The 21,256-nt window shown below is 38.6% G+C and overlaps 3 protein-coding genes across 4 annotated transcripts in view; 1 reads left to right on the plus strand and 2 right to left on the minus strand.

The window, feature by feature from the left end:
• Nucleotides 1–277: 277 nt before the first annotated feature.
• en1a (engrailed homeobox 1a) lies at nucleotides 278–3,119 on the minus strand. The gene is made up of 2 exons (XM_015022730.1): nucleotides 2,291–3,119; nucleotides 278–707 (listed from the first exon to the last, which is right to left on the minus strand). The coding sequence occupies exons 1-2, from the start codon at nucleotides 2,808–2,810 to the stop codon at nucleotides 388–390; spliced, it is 840 nt and encodes a 279-aa protein (XP_014878216.1). The 5' UTR covers nucleotides 2,811–3,119; the 3' UTR covers nucleotides 278–387.
• A 6,484-nt stretch (nucleotides 3,120–9,603) lies between these two features.
• On the plus strand, nucleotides 9,604–18,254 carry marco (macrophage receptor with collagenous structure). Its single transcript, XM_015022729.1, has 13 exons — nucleotides 9,604–9,787; nucleotides 11,307–11,405; nucleotides 11,561–11,703; nucleotides 11,941–12,058; nucleotides 12,175–12,246; nucleotides 13,769–13,849; nucleotides 14,504–14,566; nucleotides 14,699–14,743; nucleotides 15,246–15,326; nucleotides 16,510–16,545; nucleotides 16,649–16,693; nucleotides 17,199–17,363; nucleotides 17,740–18,254. The coding sequence occupies exons 1-13, from the start codon at nucleotides 9,685–9,687 to the stop codon at nucleotides 17,868–17,870; spliced, it is 1,182 nt and encodes a 393-aa protein (XP_014878215.1). The 5' UTR covers nucleotides 9,604–9,684; the 3' UTR covers nucleotides 17,871–18,254.
• Nucleotides 18,255–19,362: 1,108 nt separating this feature from the next.
• Nucleotides 19,363–21,256, minus strand: part of cunh2orf76 (chromosome unknown C2orf76 homolog) — a 9,543-nt gene continuing 7,649 nt past the window's right edge. For both annotated transcript variants that reach the window (XM_015022728.1, XM_015022727.1), the window contains 2 exons: nucleotides 20,329–20,410; nucleotides 19,363–19,673 (listed from right to left, as the gene is read on the minus strand). In XM_015022728.1, coding sequence (XP_014878214.1) covers nucleotides 19,597–19,673; nucleotides 20,329–20,410 — 159 coding nt within the window. In that variant the 3' untranslated portion in view covers nucleotides 19,363–19,596. The remainder of the gene's footprint in view (nucleotides 19,674–20,328; nucleotides 20,411–21,256) is intronic.

The following is a 21,256-nucleotide window of genomic DNA, read 5'->3' on the forward strand; positions in this document are numbered from 1 at the left end:
ATCGTTTGTTGGGCTAATCAGAACTGAACTTAACAGCAGCATTTGGCTCGCTGATTGTTAAAGTCATGGCACATCTGGATCTTATAATTAATGTCAGTCTGAATTTGCCGAACATCATCTGTTGTTGAGAAGCAGTATTATTATTATTATTATTATTATTATTATTATTATTATTGCAGCCGAACCTGTTGTCCTGGTTTCAGCAGAACCTGAAGTTGATTAAAACTATCGTTCAGCTTTCCGTGGAAAATCTTTGGTAGTCTTTTGTTTCCTCTTTATCGGCGACAGTTCGGTGAAGAGGACGAACATCTTGGGTTTAACTCTGCAGCCAAACACTGAACCCTCCCACCGATCCGTGATGCGCTGTCCCGGGTCCAGCTCAGCCCCTCAGTCGCTGTCCTCTTTGTCCTGCTGGATGGTTGTGGTTGAATGGTTGTAGAGTCCCTGTGCCATCAGCTGCAGCGCCAACCCGTTCTTGAAGCCGCTGGCCTTTTTTATCTTGGCCCTTTTGTTCTGAAACCAGATTTTGATCTGAGACTCGTTGAGGTTGAGCTCCCGGGCCAAAGCCTGCCGCCGCTGCTCCGTGATGTAGCGGTTCACCTGGAACTCGGTCTTCAGCCTCTGGAGCTGCTCCGCCGTGAAGGCCGTGCGCGGCCGCTTGTCTTCTTTGCAGCTTTTACACTTTTTCAATTTCCGCGTCCTTGGGCCTGCAGTAAGAGCAAGTGGCAGCAGAGCGAAAATATGAATATACAGCGCAACGCAAATCACGTAAGAATAAGAGAAAATACCTTTACGCACCTTCTGCGTTCAGTAAGTTTTTCGGTTTCAGCACTGGACACACCGCTTCGCCCCTTCAGAACTGAACTGAGCGGAACCGGTACTATAAACCCCGGAACGGATCTGACCTAAAACTATAGAGGCCTTCGACTAAACATGAAGCCACGACATGGTTCTGTCCCCAGACGGCTCGAGTCCAAAGGTCCAAAGATGTTGAAACAAAACAAACTCATTCGTCTCTTTAAAGGATATAAAACAGGCTTAAATAAATGCCGCTTACTCTATAATTAATATTTTACTTACCAGATATTATTATTATTATTATTATTATTATTATTATTATTATTATTATTATTATTATTATTATTATTATTATTGAATTTAGTGATTCATCTCAAAGGTAAAACCAGCGGCATAAAAAGGAAATTCATTTAGATTTTTATGGTTTCAAAACGGAGGGAAAAAAACAGGAATTCCTACTCGTTTTACCATTCCAACTTTAGCTTTCAGCTTTTGTTTTTCTTTTTTGCTTAATTTTAGTAGTTGCTACTCGTTTTCACTCTCTACATTCTGATCCAATATTAGCAACACTGTGTGGTGAAATATGCAAGAAAAGCAGGCAGAGAGCCAGAAACAGCATAAGCCACCTGTCTGACGAACCACACTGAGAAAAGTCTATCTGCATGTATGTGTTTAATGTATAGCCAAGCATGTCATCATCATTATTATTATTATTATTATTATTATTATTATTATTATTAGTAGTAGTAGTAGTAGTAGTAGTAGTAGTATTTAAGGGTCAAATTAGGTGAAGTTCAGTTAATAAATTTGAACACAATCATTAATACATTACATGTTTTATAAATTGAGAGAGCTGCTGAATGCTGTTTTATTCAGTTTGTGTATGTTAACCTTTGTCTGTTCCTATCAAACAAACTTAATAAAATAAAATTAAAATAAGACTACATTACACATATTCAGCTGAAAAACTGATCTTTTAAAACACACACGCACAATATTACACTGGGACAAAAAACAAACAACAGAAGATTCAGGTTTGATGAAAAGCTGCATCAAATTAAATGGCGTTTTAAAAACCATTTTACTGTAATTATAGTGTTCCTTTGTAGCTTGGTTTTCTTCTTAATTTATTTTATTTTATTTAGACCTCTTCCAAATTCTAATTGAGGAGTAATTTTAGAGTATAAATAAGCAAAAATATGTTTATTTTGGAAGATAATACAAACATATATATATATATATATATATATATATATATATATATATATATATATATATATATATATATATATATATATATGTTTTATGGGGTTATTGTAGAGTTGTATCTTTCAGTGAAAATCTATAAATCTAATGTATTTATTATAAAGTCTGTGTAAATGTATGTGGTTTGTTTTTATCAAAATTAAATATCTAAAAAAAACAAAATCGATGTCCTGTTCTAACATATTTTACATCAATGTTGAATCTGTTCGTGAATCTATCGTCTTACCAGAAGAAGGCCTGTCAGAGTACCGGGTACAGTAGACCCATGCGGGCCAGAGCAGGGCCTGGCTCTCCGGTGTGGGGGTCCCGGTCCCGTTCATCACCACCGGCGAGGAGGCAGAACGTTCCTCATCCTTCTCCTCGTACTTTAACTCTTCGCTGTTCTCATCAGAGCCCACGGTGGCCGTGACTCTCTCGCTGCTGCTGCACTTTGTGCCACTGGCCGCAGAAACGGTGGAGGATGAAGTGCTGTCGCTGCTGCAGCTGGAGTCCAGGCACGGCGTCCTGGAAAACGGCCTGCCAAGAACCGGGTGAAGCCGCCCCCGACCAGAGCTTTGCGCCTTCTCTCTCGGACTCAGACCGAATTCCTTCTTGCATCCGAAATCCGGCCTCAAAATGTTGTCAATGAAGAAGTTTGTTGTTCTGTTGGTCTGTGGGCCGGCCTGCAGAGGCAGGATGCCCAGCGACGGGGAAACGCTCTCTCCCTCGCTGCTGTCCGTGCTGTTTAGGTCCCGCTGTTCTTCCATCAATGCCTCTGAAAAAACAAGTGTGTTCTACCTGCACTCATAAAAATACATCTGTGTCCAAATATGTCAGCAGACAGAATTACAGACGTGGATATTCAACCTGCCTAACAGACGGTCCAGCGCGCTTCGGTGACCTATTGGCTGTGTTTGCTGTTGAGCTCAGCTCTGGCACACTGACGGATTTTCACCACTCTTTTCTTAAGTCTGCACGGCAAATCTCCACACTCACCATCCGCCAGTGCATCGCCAACATCCGGAACGGCCAATCACTGCTCGTGACACTCTCAAACACAGAATGACGACGTCCAATTAGGCCGAGCGTCTCTGATCCAAAAGTAGAAGAGGATGGCATCAAGCGCCCCCCCTTCAGAGGGAAGCTCTCCTGTCTGCAGCCACCAGGTCCAGAATACACGCAACAATCAGCTGCTTACATTTTGTGTGTGTGAATTTATTGCATTTTGTTTAGCATTTTGTGAATAGATTTGTTCTTCTATTTTTTTTTTTTTTTAACTAAATTGATTTGTGACACATTTAAGTAGGCATGACACGTTCTAGAGTGAGTTTTTGAGTTTTGGTAGAGGAACAATGTTATCCACAACATCACCACCTCACCGAAGTTATTTGGTTTTTCCAGGTTATACCAGGGGAATCCCTAGTAACACTCGTGAGGGTGGGGCTGATTTGTTTGTTGATCACAATGTTCAAACTCCTCCTACCTCTTCCCCTGTAGGAAGATGGAAAATTCAGTCACAGAGAGGTTACAGTCAGGTGTGTGCAGAGAATGTAAATGTACACAAAATGTGTGGCGCTACAATAGACCTCACACAAATCACCACATTGATGCCAAAACAACAACAACTACTACTTTTTGTGGGGAAGTAACTGACAAATGCTCTGTTCTGGAGCGGGTCGAGTTGATGTCAGTGCATTTGACAAAGAAATACATTACAGATCAGCCTGGTGAGATTATGGACAAGTTAATGGGAAGAGCCAGAGATGTAGTGAGAATAGACATACGCAGTGACTCTTCGCTCAGCAGCCTGAAGCAATTTATGCTGTTCTCAAACAACACTTCAGTGACATCACATACTCATGCATGCCTCTCGCTGACCTCTATAGTACACTTCCCAGAGCTAATGAGGGTCCCATTGATTACTGATTAAAGCAGCCGATATAGCTGAGGAGTGTCTCCAGCGCCAAAGAAAAAGTATAGGTGACATCAGTAAAGAGGTGGCCATGATGTTTGTGAGACACTGCAACGAACCTTCACTATTAAGAGCAAATCAGCAGACAGCTGGACAGCTACAGAGGTCCAAGAGAGGATTGATGAATATCACAAAGAAATGAAATACAAAGTAAATCTGCAGCAGAGAGCCCCGTAAGACAAGCTGTTTCAGTAATGAGCACTGCAGGAAGAAGGGAGAACTGAAGCAGAAGTTATGGTGCATTATTCCCACAAGCAGAACGTGAGTCAGCCCCAACAAAGAAAGGAATTGACTGCAATACAGAACAGCTGAGATGCTTGGCGATGTATTGAGTACTCTGACTACTTCTTCAAGGTCTGCTGCTTTCTGAGGCCGCAGTCAATCGTTCCAGAGGAGGAGGATCTCTGGGCCCACAAGTTGTAGCAGCTCTCACTTTACCATGGTGAGAGCCCTAACATATCCTCCTCAGTGGGTCAGTCTGCAACTATCCCTCCTCCCCATCCACAAAACTAGAAGGCCACATTTTGAGGTTGAATTTTGCTCAGTGCTTTGACACCTTCAAACCTCTGTGTGAAAACAAGTCTGACCGACAGACAGAACCCTGACCACAAGGGGGCCCTCCATAATTTATGTATTTATTTATTGTTCATAGAAAATAAACAAAACAAAAAAACACGGTGCCCTGTCAATTACAAAATTAATCATATTGTATTTTCAAAGATTGTTTTTAGCAGTAAAAATGTAATGTTCCCACTCCCAGATCAAAAACCACACATTCATATTTGCCCTGAACTCCCCTGTTTGCGTTAAATAATTCGTTCAGTCAGTCAGTAGGAAACACAAACGATTGTGGCAGTTACTCTGCTGCTAAGAAAAGTTATAAAATCAGGTTTAAAAAAAAAGAGGGAGAGAGAGAAAAAGGCAAGAGTGTTAATTTATAACCCAGTTTTTCTCCAAGAGAGGTGGGTAGACTATGTGAGATTAATCATTTAGCATAATTAGCTTAATTACAGATTACTGTTTACCTCCTTTTCACTAGCATTTAATGAATTAAGGAAAAAAATTACCAACATATTCATATATTTAACTTGTACCTTTTACCACGTCCCTCTTGACCCGTCCTTTCCTGAGTGAAGTTAAAGCTGCAGTATGTAACTTTTATATAAATATTTTTTTCACATATTTTTTTAAAACTGTCATTATGTTGTGACAGTATGGTATGAGAGGTAATCTGTGAAAAGTCTATTTCCTCTGCCTTCTCCCAGTGCTAGAAACAACCAGTCAGTGGCAGGAGAGTTTTAGTGCTGTCAATCACAATCTCATGTGGTGCTGCTCATCGTTCCTCCCCCTCGATTTGTGCCGTGCTGCAGCTAGCATAGCACAGAGCTGTGCAGATTCAAACTGTGAATGCTCAGTTTAGTTAGCATAGCTACCAATGATGGCAGATAAACGGTTTCTTGTAATGATAAGTTGTTTCTCCACCATTAGCACATTTAGCAGTGAATGAATGAGGCTAATTGACAGCGCTAAGAGCGTCCTACTGGTTCTGATTGGTTGTTTTGGTCAGAACGGTGCATTGCTTTAACCAGTAATAGTAATTCAGGAAGGAGATGGAGAAGATTGATTGTTTTCACAGATTATCTGTCTCATAACATACTGCTACGACATCATGACAGCTTTAAAACATCTGTAGAAAACATATATTTTATTAAAGTTATGTACTGCAGCCTGAATAAAATGCAACTACATAGCATTTTTGAGAAGTCTGGATTACTTTATGTATACTTTGCACGTTGCTTTTGACTGTTGCTCATGGGGAGACATTTCAGTATCTAATAGAAAAAACTTAAGTGACCTACTTGCATACTGTATGCAGACTGAATTTTACTCTTGTATGTAAAATTCATGAGCAGTAAGTATTGTGCTAGTTATCAGTATTGGACCAAAGAAAACAAGGCAGATGCAAGCCTTTGAAATTGTAACGCTTTTTATGGGTCAGATAGACTCGAGACATTGTAACAGCAGCTGTGTGTGTATGTGTTTATTTAAGTTTTTGTCAGGGGGCCCAAGGTTCCTGGAGGCGCCCCTGGCCACTTGCCAAAATAATACATTTAGTCCAGTTTCATAATTTATTTTCTATCAGAAGTGAAATTACAAGAAAGCTTAAAAAAACAAGTAAAATATTTAAATACAGAAAATGTTATTCATCAGTATCAGAGAAGCTACAGTCACCTTCGCAGCCATATGGTGTAGCAAAGATTCACAATGAACGCTTGGCTACTTCAAACTGTAGTAACCATGTGGAATCAAGCTGTAAAAGAGCGACATCTGCTGGCTAAACGAGAGGAGTGCAGTTTTTATGGGTGTCAGTTTTTTCTAATTAGAGCTAAAAATGAAGCTGACTGAAAAAGCCCCGTTGTGTATTTTCCTGAGGAGAATGAACTTGTGCTGCAGTTCAGCCCTGGTTTGATTAGCTGATTTTAGTTTGATTTATAATTTTTTCAATATGAGCAATACTTACCTCAACTTGGAGGCTTGACAAATGAACTTTGCTTTCTCGTAGGACTGAGGAAAACTGGAGCAGAACCTCACAAAGAATGAGACTGTTAACTCTATTTTCTCCTTTGTAGCCTTTCTTTAATTCCTCTTCCTTTAACTTAAGACAAAGGTCAAAATTATGGTTTAGATTTTTAATAAGCAATCAAAAAGGCTCCTGAGATTTAAATAGACCTTTAAATGTGGTGCTTCCCTCTGACCTAGAGTCTGCAAATGTGGCATAATTTAGTGGCTTTACTTAGAAAAGTTTGCTTGTTTGCTTGCTTTATTTAGTTTAAGACACAAATGACTGGAAGATTTTATTTCTTCTGATCTTTTCTAATGCTTTAAATTTCCTATGTTTATTTTTGGTCAACAAATAGAAAACATGCATTTCCCTAGTACAGCTTTTTGAAACAAATAGGTTTAAGAATTCACCAATAAAATGAAATGTGTTTTATTGATAAGTCAAGGATGTGCTCACTTTGATAGCAAGTAAAATTGGTTGTTACAGAGATGAAAGTCATTTACAAATACCCATTGTTAATATTCCTCATCAGCTGTTGTTTCCCAATGAAAGTCATTGATGGGATCAGTTCAAGTTCATTTTTTCTCTATTAATGAACTTCATTAATGCCCGTAAATGTTTTGGAAAATACTATGTATAATTTGGATTCTCCAAATGCAGAAATAAATGGAAATAGCAAGACAATGGACATTGTACTGGAAATAAATTACTTTATTACAAGTTTGGCAGTAAGAATCTTAATGGATTGCACATAAAACCAAAGCCTTCCAGGAACAACAACCAGTAGCCCAGAATATAAGATTTTAGCTGCTACGCGTGTTTTAGTTAAAAAACTGAAAACAGAAGATCATAGAAGCAGCAGAATCCTGTGGCGCCTGTAACTTGTTTCTCTGAATATGGAATAAAGCAACAAAGAGCTGCATTTTTGACTCTTTGTATTTTTGGAACTGCGTAAGCCAGAAACCCGCATCAAGTGGCTATTTGAGTTGAATTCACTTTTTGCTTTCATCACCTTGAAGCCTTAAGTTTTTTATGTTTTTGGATTTTGAGTGTTTGGACAAACAGTCACTAAACATAAATATACAATTTTCGTCAGTGTAAGGGGTGGAGCTACAAACACAGCAGAGCGACAAGCAGCAGAGGAGGAGAGAGTCAGAGAGTAGTTTTTATTAATTAAAATGTTGATTAAAATTTACAAAGTATGAATGTGTGCTTTCATAAAAGAACAATTAAGGAAGTGTAGGCTTCTTGTATGGGGAACATTGAATGCAAAATGATTTATCATGCAAAACATTCATATTTGCCAAGGTATGGTAAAATATGAGACGATGATAATAAATGAAGAGCCGTTTGGGAGCCGAATGAGCCGTTTTCTTCTGAAAAGAGCCGAAAGTCCCTCTACTCTGCAGACCCATGAGAGGTTATTTGGCTCGGACACAGAGTCATGTGATCTTGAACTTTGTGTTTCTTGTCTTTAAACACCAGAAACACAAAATCTAGTTTTGGTCATAAATTACATAACCTGAAGAAAATAAGGATTTTATATTAAAAAGTATGAATTTATTATTAACACAAAATGCATCCAGATTTCTAATATTTTGCAACACATCCCTACTTTTTCCTGTAACACGAACTATAGAAACTATTGTGGTCACTGACTGATGGTTGAAAGGTCAGTCAGAAGAGAATCCCTTTAGCTTCTCTAGTTTTCCCATAACTGGATTTCATGTCATGAACTAAAGATATATATATAAAAAAAACAGGAAACAAAACTGGATACTGCTAAAGTTTTATGACAAGTTGCTTAGTAATAAAATGTCAAGTTGCTCTTTTAGCACTTTTTTTAAAGTATTTCAACTTCCACCATAAATGATCAAAGTCAAAAATTGAAAAAAGAACAATTACAGAACACTTTATTGGGGAAGTCCATGAACTGGATCATATTATGTCTGCAAATATTACCCAGAAAGAGAGTGATCCTGGAGCAAAGCTTGAGGGGCACCGCTGTGTGAAATGCTGTGAGAAACGTTTCATGTACCTTAAAGATCATTACGTTTTATTCTTTTTAAATATCTCAGTCTCCTTGCAGTTTGATCTGAACTACCGTTTCTATTTCAGGATATGCTGAAAAACTCAGTTTTATTTCTACTAAAAGGCTAAATGAAAAACCGAAACCCAAAAACTAACAAATACCTTCCCTCAAACCCCCAAAAAGTAAAAGTGGATTTTAATGTGTTTAAAAAAAAAAAAAAACATTTTAAACTCTTTCTGATTGAAATAGTGAATGGGCTTCATTTTTCCACTTCTTTTTTTTAATCTTTTTTTTTTAGAAACAACAAAACAAAAAGAATAAACATAAGGACAGACAGACAAGCTCGTCATAACAGACAGGTGTGTAAGGTTGAGTCTCCAGATGTAAATGGAATAGCTCAAGAATCACGAGTCGATCAGATTCTACCCTTTAAGTTTCTTGTTGGTCAGAGGTTATTACAGGATATCACTGGTATTCTTCCCCTTTCTTGATGGTGTATGACAGAGAAAATGGAATTTGTTCCACGCTATAAATTTTCCAGATCATTTTTTTTTCCATTTGCTGATTAGTGGAGGTTCTGAAATCTTCCTGATATTCGCCTTCAAAATACTCCCAAAGCACAACACTTTGGAAGATGTACGGCGTTGTGCCACACCTTGCAACTTCTGCATTCTGATTCAAAAGAAAACAAGTCATGCTTGGACATTTTGTACTTTTGAAAAAATCTAATTGGACCATCAGCATTTTCTTCCCTGATTCATTAAAAAAAGAAAAGTCAAGACAGATACCAATGAGTTGATGGAGGGAAAACAACACAGCATTTTAAATAGAATTAAAAGTATTTAATACAACATTCTCAGAAAAGAAGAGTTGGGCTTTTTTTCTATCTCTGTACCCATAATGCCCAATGCTGCCCCACAACACCCCAGCCCTCCAACACAAAATTCCGCTTCCCCTTTTTGTGCTCATCTATGCAGTTTCATGAGTGTTATGTTGCAATCCCGAGAGAAGTTCTTTTCCCAACATCACGAACTACTTAAGCAAGAGGTCGGCAGACATCAAACAGCAGTGAGAATGGAGACAGCAGTGGACGAGACGATGGACCAGGTCACACACTATAATCCACTGTTCGACATGTCGCTGAGCAAGACCGAGCGCTACAGCTTCCAGCACGATGGTGAGCCCCAGTGAGAACCTCTCACAACAGATTAATGCAGAAATTGTAGATATTGGGAAATTACACACAAAAAAAAAAAAACTACTCGTGTTAGCTAACCTTGGACATTTACATGCAGTGGACGCAACTAAAGGCTGTCGTTTTATTCTGACCAGAGTTTTATTTTACCAAAATGTTTGCTTTGACTGTAGTTATGACAGGAAATTTGCAGATTTCCAAAGAGCCAAATATGAGTGTAACTAGATTTAGTTTCACATACAATGCAAACTTGTACAGCTTGTTAAAAATATTGGTAACACTTTATTTGAAGGGGGGTGAATAAGACTGTCATGACACTGTCATAAAAACCTGTCATGAACATGAATTAGCCTTCATGAATATTTATGACTGTTGTCATAAAGCATCTTTCGGTAAATTATGACACTTTTAATACAAAGTTGACATTATTCAAAATGTCTTTGTTATGACAACTTGACATTAGCCTAGAAATCATTACTGATATAAATTTGTTATAAAAGTATTACTGATTGCACTTTAAAAATTAGGTAACTTTATGTTATTAAAGGTAAAGTTTAAACAGTAATGATATATTGGTTAATGTCAAGTTGTCATAAAGACATTTTGAATAATGTCAACTTTGTATTAAAAGTGTCATAATTTACCGAATGACGCTTTATGACAACAGTCATAAATATTCATGAAGGCTTATTCATGAACATGACAGGTGTTATGACATGTTTATGACAGTGTCATGTCAGTCTTATTCACCCCCTTCAAATAAAGTGTTACCAAAATTTTCCTCTTAAATCCAATAGAAAACAAATGGCAACATTCATATGAACAGCTGAAAGCAGGAAATGTTTCTTTATATTTTTAGTTTTTTTTTTTTACTATTTTCAATTAATTGATTTTGTGGGGTTACACTTTCAAAAAGTAAAATAAAAACCATCATCAGCACCTCGCCATCACACTACACAACATCTAAACTTCAGCAAAAATGTTTATTAATTGCTCTTTATGTGGAGAACTTTGTCATCCTGAATGCACAACAAGGACTACTTACCTAAATCACATAGTTTAATGAAAAGATTTAAATCTTTAAAACGGAACAGTGTAAAAAGAGCAGTGAATGGTTTAATTTAGCAAAAAAAAGGGATAATAATTTTGCTGCTTGCCTGAGTCCTTCTTCAGTTCATACCTGCTTGGTTTCAGCATCGGCTCAAGGCATGTTGACCTTCTACCAGTTAACACGTTCAGTTTATTGATATTGCTAGAGGCAGAAACTGCTCCTCTGCATTTGTAAATGGCTATAATAATGTAGCTCAACATTTCAGCTGCATAAACTTGTCTGGTAATTAAGTGGCACGCCCAAAATATACCTTCCTTTAAAACTGGGAGGATTTCTTTCTATTTGACGATCTGCGCTGTAAAAGTCTTCCTACAGCGAACAAAGCGGCGACTCTCTCCTGCTCCACAGAGGTCAGCGTCTGTCAATGTGCATTTTTTCTTTGTGTTTCAGATCTGAAACCAGCCCCCTCCAGACGACAGTGGAGTTTTACTGTGATAATCATCTTGGTCATCTTACAGACAGCGCTTGATGCCTTTCTCATTTATAAAGGTACAGGCAAAAAAATCTGGACTAAACCCACAGTTTGGTTTAAAGTTAGTTTTAATTCAGATGCAGCAATTTAAAAAAAAACATAATCATGGTGTAACTTATGTTAGTCCTAAAATCCCTACATGATTTAAACTAATAATTATTTCTGGCCCTAGTTGTGCTGGAAGAGAGTCTTCCATCACAGAGGGCAAGGCCTCATCATGACGCCCTCAGCAACAACGACTTCGACCTTCTCATCCAGAACAACAGCCAAGAAGCCAAGAGCCTGAAGAGCCACTTATGGATTTTGCAAAATCAGGTTCAGATACATTTGTATATTTCACAGATCAACACAGCCAGTTCTGAGTTTTGTTTTCAGCGGTGCGGACTTGAGTAAAAAAAAAAACAAAAAAAAAACAACAAAAAAAACAATCATTTCAAAAACTAAAAATATAAATGTGTCTTCCAATAAGTATGTATTTTAATTAGGCTATATGTAACATGTTATTTAATATTTACATGTAAACTCATCATCTTTTGGTTACCATGGTAACAGGTCAAGAGCCTGTGTGGTGAGGAAGGCCAGCTGCAAAGATTACGGGCCGACCTGAACTTGCTCAATACCAGCAACCACAACCTGGAAAACAAACTGACAAACATTAAAATCATAACAGGTACATATATGCATGCATGGTTGAGCAAATGTGTTTAAAATTCAGTAACACTTGTGTTGAGAAACCGAGCTGAAGTCGAATATAATCGCTTGAATAAACTTATTTTGTGGCTTTAGGCCCACCAGGTGTAAACGGGATACCCGGAATACCCGGACGACCAGGTCCGAAAGGAGAGAAAGGCCCAAAGGGTGAGTCCATCTTAACCAGACGTTACTGACATGAATGTGAAATATCACATTCAGATTTTTGAGTGCATCTCTCAAAACAAGTGTCCTGTTTGGCCACACTCTTACTGCCCACATTTGGTTTTTGGCATGTTAACAAAATAAAAGAAAAACACATTGAAAGGGGTTTTACACTGCAACAGTGATTGATATGTGGTTTTATTTGGTCCTTGGACAACTAGAGGGATCCTTTGAACAGAGTAATTAGTTAGTCTCACATCACATGACTTCCTACAGCTGATGTGTGAATTATGATGAGTTAAAACATGCGATCGCTCCAGCCTTATCCAAACCTGAGAGCACTGCTGGTGGACGCAACAACTGAGGAGAGAGTTTGTCTTGTTACATGACTAATAAGAGCTGATTTTAAAAGTTTATTTGTTATAGTTGCTCTGCCCTTGATTTGATTTCACATAAAATGTGGACATGGAGATTTGCTCTCCTGGACAGACTCCAGGTCGGTATGTTTCACAGGTTGCCTTCTGCTAAAATATTATTTTTCCCTTTATTAAAAAATGAATCCATGTTTTCATCCTAAGTGCTTAAACAACGTCAACTGAACTTCTTTCTTGTTTCTTGATGATGTTTCATCTAAAAGGCTCATTTGGTTGTGGATATGGACAGGAACTAAAAAAAATTACAACATTGTGTAAAACTGCAATATTTGCTTGCCATTCACCTCAGAAAGTGAAATGTTTTTTTTATTGACATTTATCACTCATGGAGCAAAATATCTGAAGTTTTTATGTTTTGCATTGTTTATGACTACGGCTTACCAGTTAAGAAAACCAAAAGTCAATGTCTCAGAAAACTGTAATATCCCCTTAGACTTATTAAAGACAGATGTTTTAACACAAATGTAGAACATGTGAGGTGACATTGGCCCCCCTTCCCATGGGTTCACCACCTGTGGGAGGGGCCAAAAGGGTCGGGTGTATAGTGGGATGGGTGGAAGCCGACGGAGGGGGCCCTAGCTGTCTGATCCTCGGTTGCAGAAGCTGGTCATTTAACCAGCTTTTGATATCTTTGGCAGCTACCAAGCCCTGCTGGAAAATAAAATCAGCATCTCCATCCAGATTGTGAGCAGAAAGGAGCATGAAGTGCTTTAACATAACATTTAGCATTCTTTTGTAAAGTGCCTTGAGATTCGTTGTGAATTACCACTATATAAGTAAACTGAATTGAAATTAAATTGAATTAATCTATTTATCTGTGCAAGTATCAAAACCACAGAGTCCCCTGTCCATAAATCCTTAATAGAGTTCATATTATGTATCTGGTCCAAACCCAGGAATCATGATGGATTGGTGTTCATGATCACTGTCCCATCGTGAGATCCAGATGTTTCCAAGTCTCAGTTATTTGTTGGTTAAATTTGACAAATCTGGTGTTTGTTCTGCTTATTCCTTGTTCACGTTTCATTTGGTGTGATGTGTTGGACACCAGAGAAAAGAAAAGTGTTGCATGTAGCTCTTCTGTTTGACAGGTGACAGTGGGGTCCGAGGCCCTTCAGGTCCAAAGGGTGAAACAGGACTCAAAGGAGAACCAGGGGCTGCTGGTGAAGTTGGTGAGTTTTAGTTTTCAGTTACACTAATAATGTATGTATGAAGAAATTTGCAAACTGAAATTTAAATTTGCATAATCTACGTTATGGCTGACGCACAGAGCCATCTTCTCTTTGATACTTTTCTATATCTGCGTAATGATTCACAGAGTCTCAGTCCGCTGGGATTTATGTCTAGAGGTCAGTGGGTAAAAAGCAGGACCCACTCCGTCACAGGGCCATGTGGGGAGACAGTGGATAGTTTACTAGCTACTTAAAATGCTCACGGCTAAGGGCAAATTAGACTGTCCTGTTTATCCTTACTGTCTGTCATAAGGAAAATGGAACTGAAAGTGAAGTTTGGTGAACCAAAGTTGTAAAATAAACTTATTTCTGGCTTTACATCCTTAATAGGGACTGAATGTGAACTCCCTTAACTCCTGAATAGAAAATGTGTCAGCAGATTGCTGTTATGAAATATTAGAGTGTCTCTTCCCCCTTTAATCTGTGATGCTCATCAGTAATATTGCTGACATGCTGCTATTTAAAGGGAAGATGGAACATATTTTCACAGATGGCATATTAGTCAAACAAAAAAAAAAAATCAGCTGTGTGTGTTTTTGCATGTGTGTGTGTGTGTGTGTGTGTGTGTGTGTGTGTGTGTGTGTGCCACTGCAGGTCCCACAGGTTCAGCTGGGAATCCAGGAGCACCAGGCAATAAGGGGGACCCAGGAGCCCCAGGTAATGAATACACACTGACCTTGGCTGAAAGTTTTTTTGTTTCTTTCTTTCATAAATTGTTGTCCCTCTGGTTTAGCATTAGACAATTTCCTTACAGTTTTTGACTTGTGTTATCTATTTTTATGACTGCAGGCCCTCGTGGAGAGAAAGGAGACTCTGGGGTGTCTGGACAGAAAGGTATCCAAAATTGTGTCAATGCAGTGATGTCCAAAGAGGGTCCTGGAGGGCCGGCGCCCTGCATGTTTTAGTTCTCTCCCTGCTGGTAGCATCAACCTTTTCAGCAAGTCAGTTTTCTTCTTAGGCCTCTAATGAGCCATCATTGGATCCACCTAAAACATGCAGGGTGCCGGCCCTCGAGGACCCACTTTGGGCACCACTGTGTTAATGTCTGCCTGCAACCACCTCCTAACAGCCATCTTCCTAACAGGTAGCCCTTTAACAAGGGGCTCATAGTCAGAGGTCTTGGTTTGGAGACATTTGCATCCTTCACATTAGCATAAAGCAAATCCAAAATCTGACAAACCGGTGAATTGTTGGCAGTGTTGAGGAGAGTGAGGCATGAGTAAATTCACCTGATATTGCCACAAATGCAGTGAGGTGTTGTGTCTGTGCCCTCCAACAGAATGTCTGTAAAGGTGTGTGTATTTCACACAATGCAATTTGTTCTTGATTTCTGCAGGGGAGCCTGGATTCCCTGGTTCGCCTGGATTAAAAGGACAGAAAGGAGACCCTGGAAGCGCTGGTCCTCGGGGACCCCCAGGTCATCTGGTGGCTCACATTACACAACATATAGTTTATAAATGCATTTAAGTCATAGTTTTTAGTTCATTTATCTGACAGGATTTAGAAGTGACAGAAAACAAGTGCATGTATACAGTCTGCTTACAGTTATACAGACTATACAGTCACGCGTAAAATGACTCAACCATTTTATTCCTTACCATATTTTCGGTCGGTTAGGACAACTGCGTTTATATATATTTGCTAACTGCGACAATAATGGGAGAGAGAGAAAATGTCGCGTCTGCTTTACGTTCCATCTGCACAACAGAGAAAGACGTTTTCTTTCTTTGCACTCCATCCTGGTGTGAGAAGACGAAAGGAAGAAAATTCCCTTTCACCACAGACCATGTGGGGCCTGCAGCCACAAACTGTGGAGCCGAGGGAAATAAACGGTGGCTGGTCCTCTCTAACCCAAAGAACTTTGTGCCAATGATTGCCAGCCTTTTGGCGCTGGCATCAAGCTCGAGGCAGTGAGCTTGATGACCCACCGTGGGAACAGAGACCACTTCCTCATAATACAATCTACTGTATTTTGCAAACTGCAACGGTTCCTCCTGCAGCACCGGCTCATGATGCTGCCACTCCTTTGTGACGGCGTTTTAACACTCACAAGCTTCCCCCCTTTTTTCCTCTGAATACAACAGCAGCCACCGTCTATCTTCACTTTAATTTCACCAGAACAAAGGGCATTTTATCAGCACATAAGCTGTTAACCCAAGATTACATTTGAACACTGTAATCTTGCTTTTTTATTTTGCTTTTGGAATCAGTCGCATTAAGACCAAACCTCCTGGACGCTGCAGCGGTCTTCTTCCTGATTGGTAGGACAGCTGGACATTCCCAGGCGGTTTCTTTGCATATCCTTTAACAGATAAACATCGAGCATGGCGCCGTCAAGCATCCAGAAATTGTCCCCCAAGTATAAACCAAACCTGATGCGATCCAGTCATTTTCATCATATCCGCTGTTGTCATGTCAGCAGGAACAAGAATTAGCTCTAAATTTAATTCAATATTATAAAATGTTTAGCCTGACTGAATGACAGACAAAAATGATTATGCCTCTTTTTTTTTTTTTACAATGTTTGAAAAGATGTTTTAAAAAAAATCCCAACAGCTTTTGTTTCAATGTATTGTTTGTGCTTTGTATTGTTTTACCAGGTCCCACAGGACCTGCTGGATTTAATGGGACTGAGGGTATGTGCATACCCTAAGATTCATTTTGTTGTGAACTTTTACCAACTATTTAATCAGCTGAATTAGACGTAACACTTTCTCCTCCATTCCCTCAAACCCACAGGTCCACCTGGACCGCAAGGAGCAAAGGGCGAGTCGGGAAAGCAGAGTAAGCAGAGAACACAGCTCAAACACAGCAGCTGTGAAAAACAAAAAGACGTTTGATCTGTTGGGTGTGTTTGATGTAAATATCAACTAAACCAAATTAATGGGGTACGAAAATCGCAGTTGCTATTTTGGAGAGTAGGAGAAAGTGGTAATTAGTAAAAGTGTGGGAGCGTGTGGCTCAGATTAGTCCTGCAGTCTGTGTGGACTTTAATAAATCACCGCTTGATGCAGGATTTTCTCTCCATACAACCGTTTTACACTGGTGAACTTGCTAAATGGTGGTCTTGCTGTTACCCTGCACTCTGTCATTTGGTTCAGGTTTATCTTTTTATACATCTTTCCATTCCTCCAACATATGTTAAATATGGCCTACCAGATTTCAGGCATTACAATGATTCTTTATCTGACGCTGGCCAGGATGTGTGGTTTGTACAGTTAGTCATTTCTATTAGTGTTAATTCACATCCAAATAACAACTTTAAATCTTAAACTTTGTGCCTCCCCAGTCAAAGTGCGTCTGGTGCCTGGACAAAACAGAGGACGAGTGGAAGTCATGCACAACGACGTCTGGGGCACCATTTGTGATGACAGCTTCGGACCTTTAGATGGGAGAGTGATCTGTAAGATGCTAGGCTTCCAGACCGCCGTTACCACCTTCACTGCTTCCCCAGGTGAGCCGTTTTTTCAGTAGAGGATCTAAATCCTCCATTTTTGGGGGCCGCATGGGGGGGGCAGCAGTGGGTGAGGAGGTGGGGCTTTATCCTGTAACCGGTGGGTTGCTGGTTAGTCCTTGTGCAAGACACTTCACCTGCCTTACCTGCTGGTGGTCAGAAGGCCTCTTCAGGCCTTCGTCCCAAATGTTTTATTAATACCTTTTGGGAATCTCCTGATATTTTCCGCGATAACACAGTTCAACTCAAAATAAATTGTGCCATAAGTAGAACATAAAATAGAAGAGAAGGAACAAAATACCATCCTATGACTAGTCAGATACTTAAATAAATCTTTCTTTAAAGAAGTGTCTCATTCATGCATGTCTGCTTTTAGGTGCCGGTAAGATCTGGTTGGATGAGCTGCACTGCACAGGAGCAGAGTCGGACATCTTTGACTGTCCACACAGTGAAGTTGGTGTTCACAACTGTAATCATGATGAGGATGTGGGAGTTCTCTGTGCATAGAGGCACAAGAGAGGTTAAACTGCGCAAAAGTTAACTTTGTAGTCGTTATGTTAGACTGAAATGTATGACATTATTTCATGTTTTTTCTTTCCAGTCATATCGCTCGAGTTATTCACTATTGGACCATAACTTTAGAGACACCATCTTCTCGGAGTAGGTCCCACATTATGCATGAACAATCTGCCCCTTAACTTAACATCTGACGACCGTGGGTGTATTTCGCATTGAACATTACACAGATGATGCTTTTTTTTTTGCCTTCAAAACATGTTTGATAATGTTTGACAATAATTAAAACTTCTCAATGCTTGATATTGTCTAGCAAAATGTTTTTACGTCAGGCTGCATGGCTGCTGCATGAATAAACCGATGAGTTACTCTAAGCTGTAGTTTGTGATGTGTTGTTTGCTGCTGATAATTTATGCATCCAAAACAAACAGTATTTTTAACTTATAAGTTATTTGAAACTTCTCCAATTAAAATTGTTTGAAGGCACATAATCTGCCCTGAATTTAATTTAGTCAATTAAATTCAAATAATTTAATTGGTGAAATTAAATTCTTTGACATTTATTTAATCAAAGAATCTCATGAATACGTGTGTTGGGCTGCAGTTTTCTGGCCGATCCCTGGTTACCGATCTTTAAAAAGCCTGGCCTGCTGATTTTGATTTTGGCCGATACCAGTTTTGTAACGGACTTGACCGAACTAGCAAACAGTCAGACTGTTGGTGTGGACAGAGATGCAAGTTGGATGTGAGCAGGGGCGCCGTAAAGGGGGGGGAAATTAGGACAATTCCAAGGGCCCCTGACTGACAGGGGGCCCTCCACAAAATAGTTTAGTTTTTTTCTTCATAGAAATAGAAAAAAAATTGGGGCCTTGTGAAAATTAATGACATCATGTTTTTAAATTGTTTTTATCAGTAAAAAGTAAATGTTACCACTCCCAGACCACCTCCCATTTTACCACTTAACAACAGACGAGTCAGTCAGCAGCTCCAATTAGAATGAACTTAGAATCCAGAAAAAAAATTATTCTTCCAGAAAAGGAACATTTAGTTTTTGTTACTACTTAGAAACTAATAATAACAGTACATTTTACAAATTTAGAGCATACTTAGAAAGTCCAGAGAATACTTACTTATACTTATCTAGCAACTCAGACGTCCAGAGGATACTTACTTATTTAGCATCAAAGATCAGGGATTAGAACAAACTTAGAATCCAGAAAAACCACCTGAGCAGCGACGTTTTAGACTCCTATTCCTCCGACCCAGAAAAGGAATTAGACCAGAGGTCACGTAGCAACCCTGAGGCACCTAGTTTACATACTTTAGATCAACATGTGATTCTTTTTTCTTCTTTCCTTTGATTTATTTTGTTTGCATTTCCTTTTAATTCCTGTAAAGCACTTTGTGTTGCCCTGTTGCTGAAAATGTGCTATAGAAATAAAATTACCTTTACATTTATTGTGTTAGTACTATTACACAGTAATGAAAAACAGTTATTCAAAGTTTATTAACATATTTGTTAAATTAATCACAACATATACATTTCAATGGTAACATGCATCAGAGACATATTAATAAAGGGACACAACAGGTCAGTGTCAAACCTTCAACTAAAAAAAAAAACACCCACATGTTTACATCACAATGGAAAGTCCTGGTTGTTGTTATTCTGGCTGTGGTTCCAGGAAGAACCAAGCTGAAAACCTCCACTGTTTGCTCACCATTTTGATTTGGGGTTTGCTTTATAGAAAACATAATCTTCTTTTCTGAAGAATCCCACTTCTGTTTCATTAGCTGGAGAGAAAAATAGTCAAATATTTAGATTAAACTGCCCTGCTTGTTCTGGTAATTATTATTATTGCCATACAAAATTACACGACTGTACAATTATTAAAGAGCTCAGTGTCATTTATTGTCTTACCACCCATCTGTTAGGAATTACTTTCTTTTCCCCCTGAATGATCAATCAAGCTGCATACACGTTAATGGGGATTTAAGCATTTGGATTTGGAGTTTTTTTAGTTGTCAATAATAAATCACCAACACTAAAAGAAATAAACATCTGAAATACATCAGTCTGTATGTAATGAATGAATACAATATACAAGCTTCACATTTTGAATGGAATTACTGATTTAAATCAATGTTTTCAAGATATCCTAACTTTATGACCAGCAGCCTAAACTGACCTCTAGAGAAAAAGGGAGACTAAACTTATATATGCAACAGTTGGCTTCAAATTTGGCTACAAAAATGTGACAAACTTCTAACCTAACGTTGATGTTTTCCACATTTATGCATTATAAAGTTCTTAACAGTGCATTTCTCCTCCACAATTTTCAAATAAATTAAAATGAATGAACAAAACTACAACACTGCATTTCACTTGGTGTTGAGGGTAAAACATACCACTGAGAATTCAAAAGGGATAGAAATTAAAAGTTCTTACCAACTCCAGCAGCTTTGAGGGTTCGGTCATCTTGTAAAATTAACTTTTCATCATCATCCAAACTCATTACCAGCTCATTTGTCTGAAACAATAGAACCAAATGTGTACATTTTATTAGTATTACTTTACAATAAATATCAGAGAGTAGACACACACACCAGTGACATTCTCAGCTCTGGGATACATGTGTAAATACTGTCAAATTTTACTCTGAATTCACCAAGTTACAAACATTTGAACAGCCAAGTATCTCCTGCACTGACTTTGGAAAGCTAGAATGGCTAGACTGCACATTTAAAATCGATTCCTTGTTGTAGCTGAACTTTTTACTAACATTTTAGTAAAATTACAACACAGAGGCGTACTGCCCCAATTCTCACTGTTTTGAAGGTTTATAATCCTCTGTGCACTTATGAAGTGTGTACTCTATGAAGTACACACTATGTACTTCATAGAGTACACACTATGTACTTCATAGAGTACACAGTGTGTACTCTTTGAAGTACACATTTATAGAGTACTCTATGAAGTACTTATCAAGAAAACCTGAGATCATCCCATTTCCCCATGACTCAAACTTCAATAAAATCAGGTTGTTTTTGTTGTTGTGTCTCATGCAAACTTTGCTTTAATTCCATTTCTTTTTGTATTTAACCATAAGAAATCAGTCGGGCAGAGAGAGTGTTGCCAAGTCATGAAACAGGAACAGCAGGCTTCCTGAAAAAAGAGGAAGTAAGTTTCCAGCTGGAAGATTTCTAAAAATAGTTGAGACTATTCCTTATTTCAATGCATGAAAGTTTTAAAGAATGAAGTCTAAACAAATTGAGTATTTGAATAAAACCCAATGCAGAATACTTATATTAATATTTTCTCTTGTAAGAATGAACAACTGTAACTTTGGTTTCAAATAATTAGAATCATGGATGAT

This window comes from Poecilia latipinna, unplaced genomic scaffold (genome assembly GCF_001443285.1).
Source record: "Poecilia latipinna isolate Pla-1442-1.1 unplaced genomic scaffold, P_latipinna-1.0 Scaffold3086, whole genome shotgun sequence".
Classification (NCBI taxonomy): domain Eukaryota; kingdom Metazoa; phylum Chordata; class Actinopteri; order Cyprinodontiformes; family Poeciliidae; genus Poecilia; species Poecilia latipinna.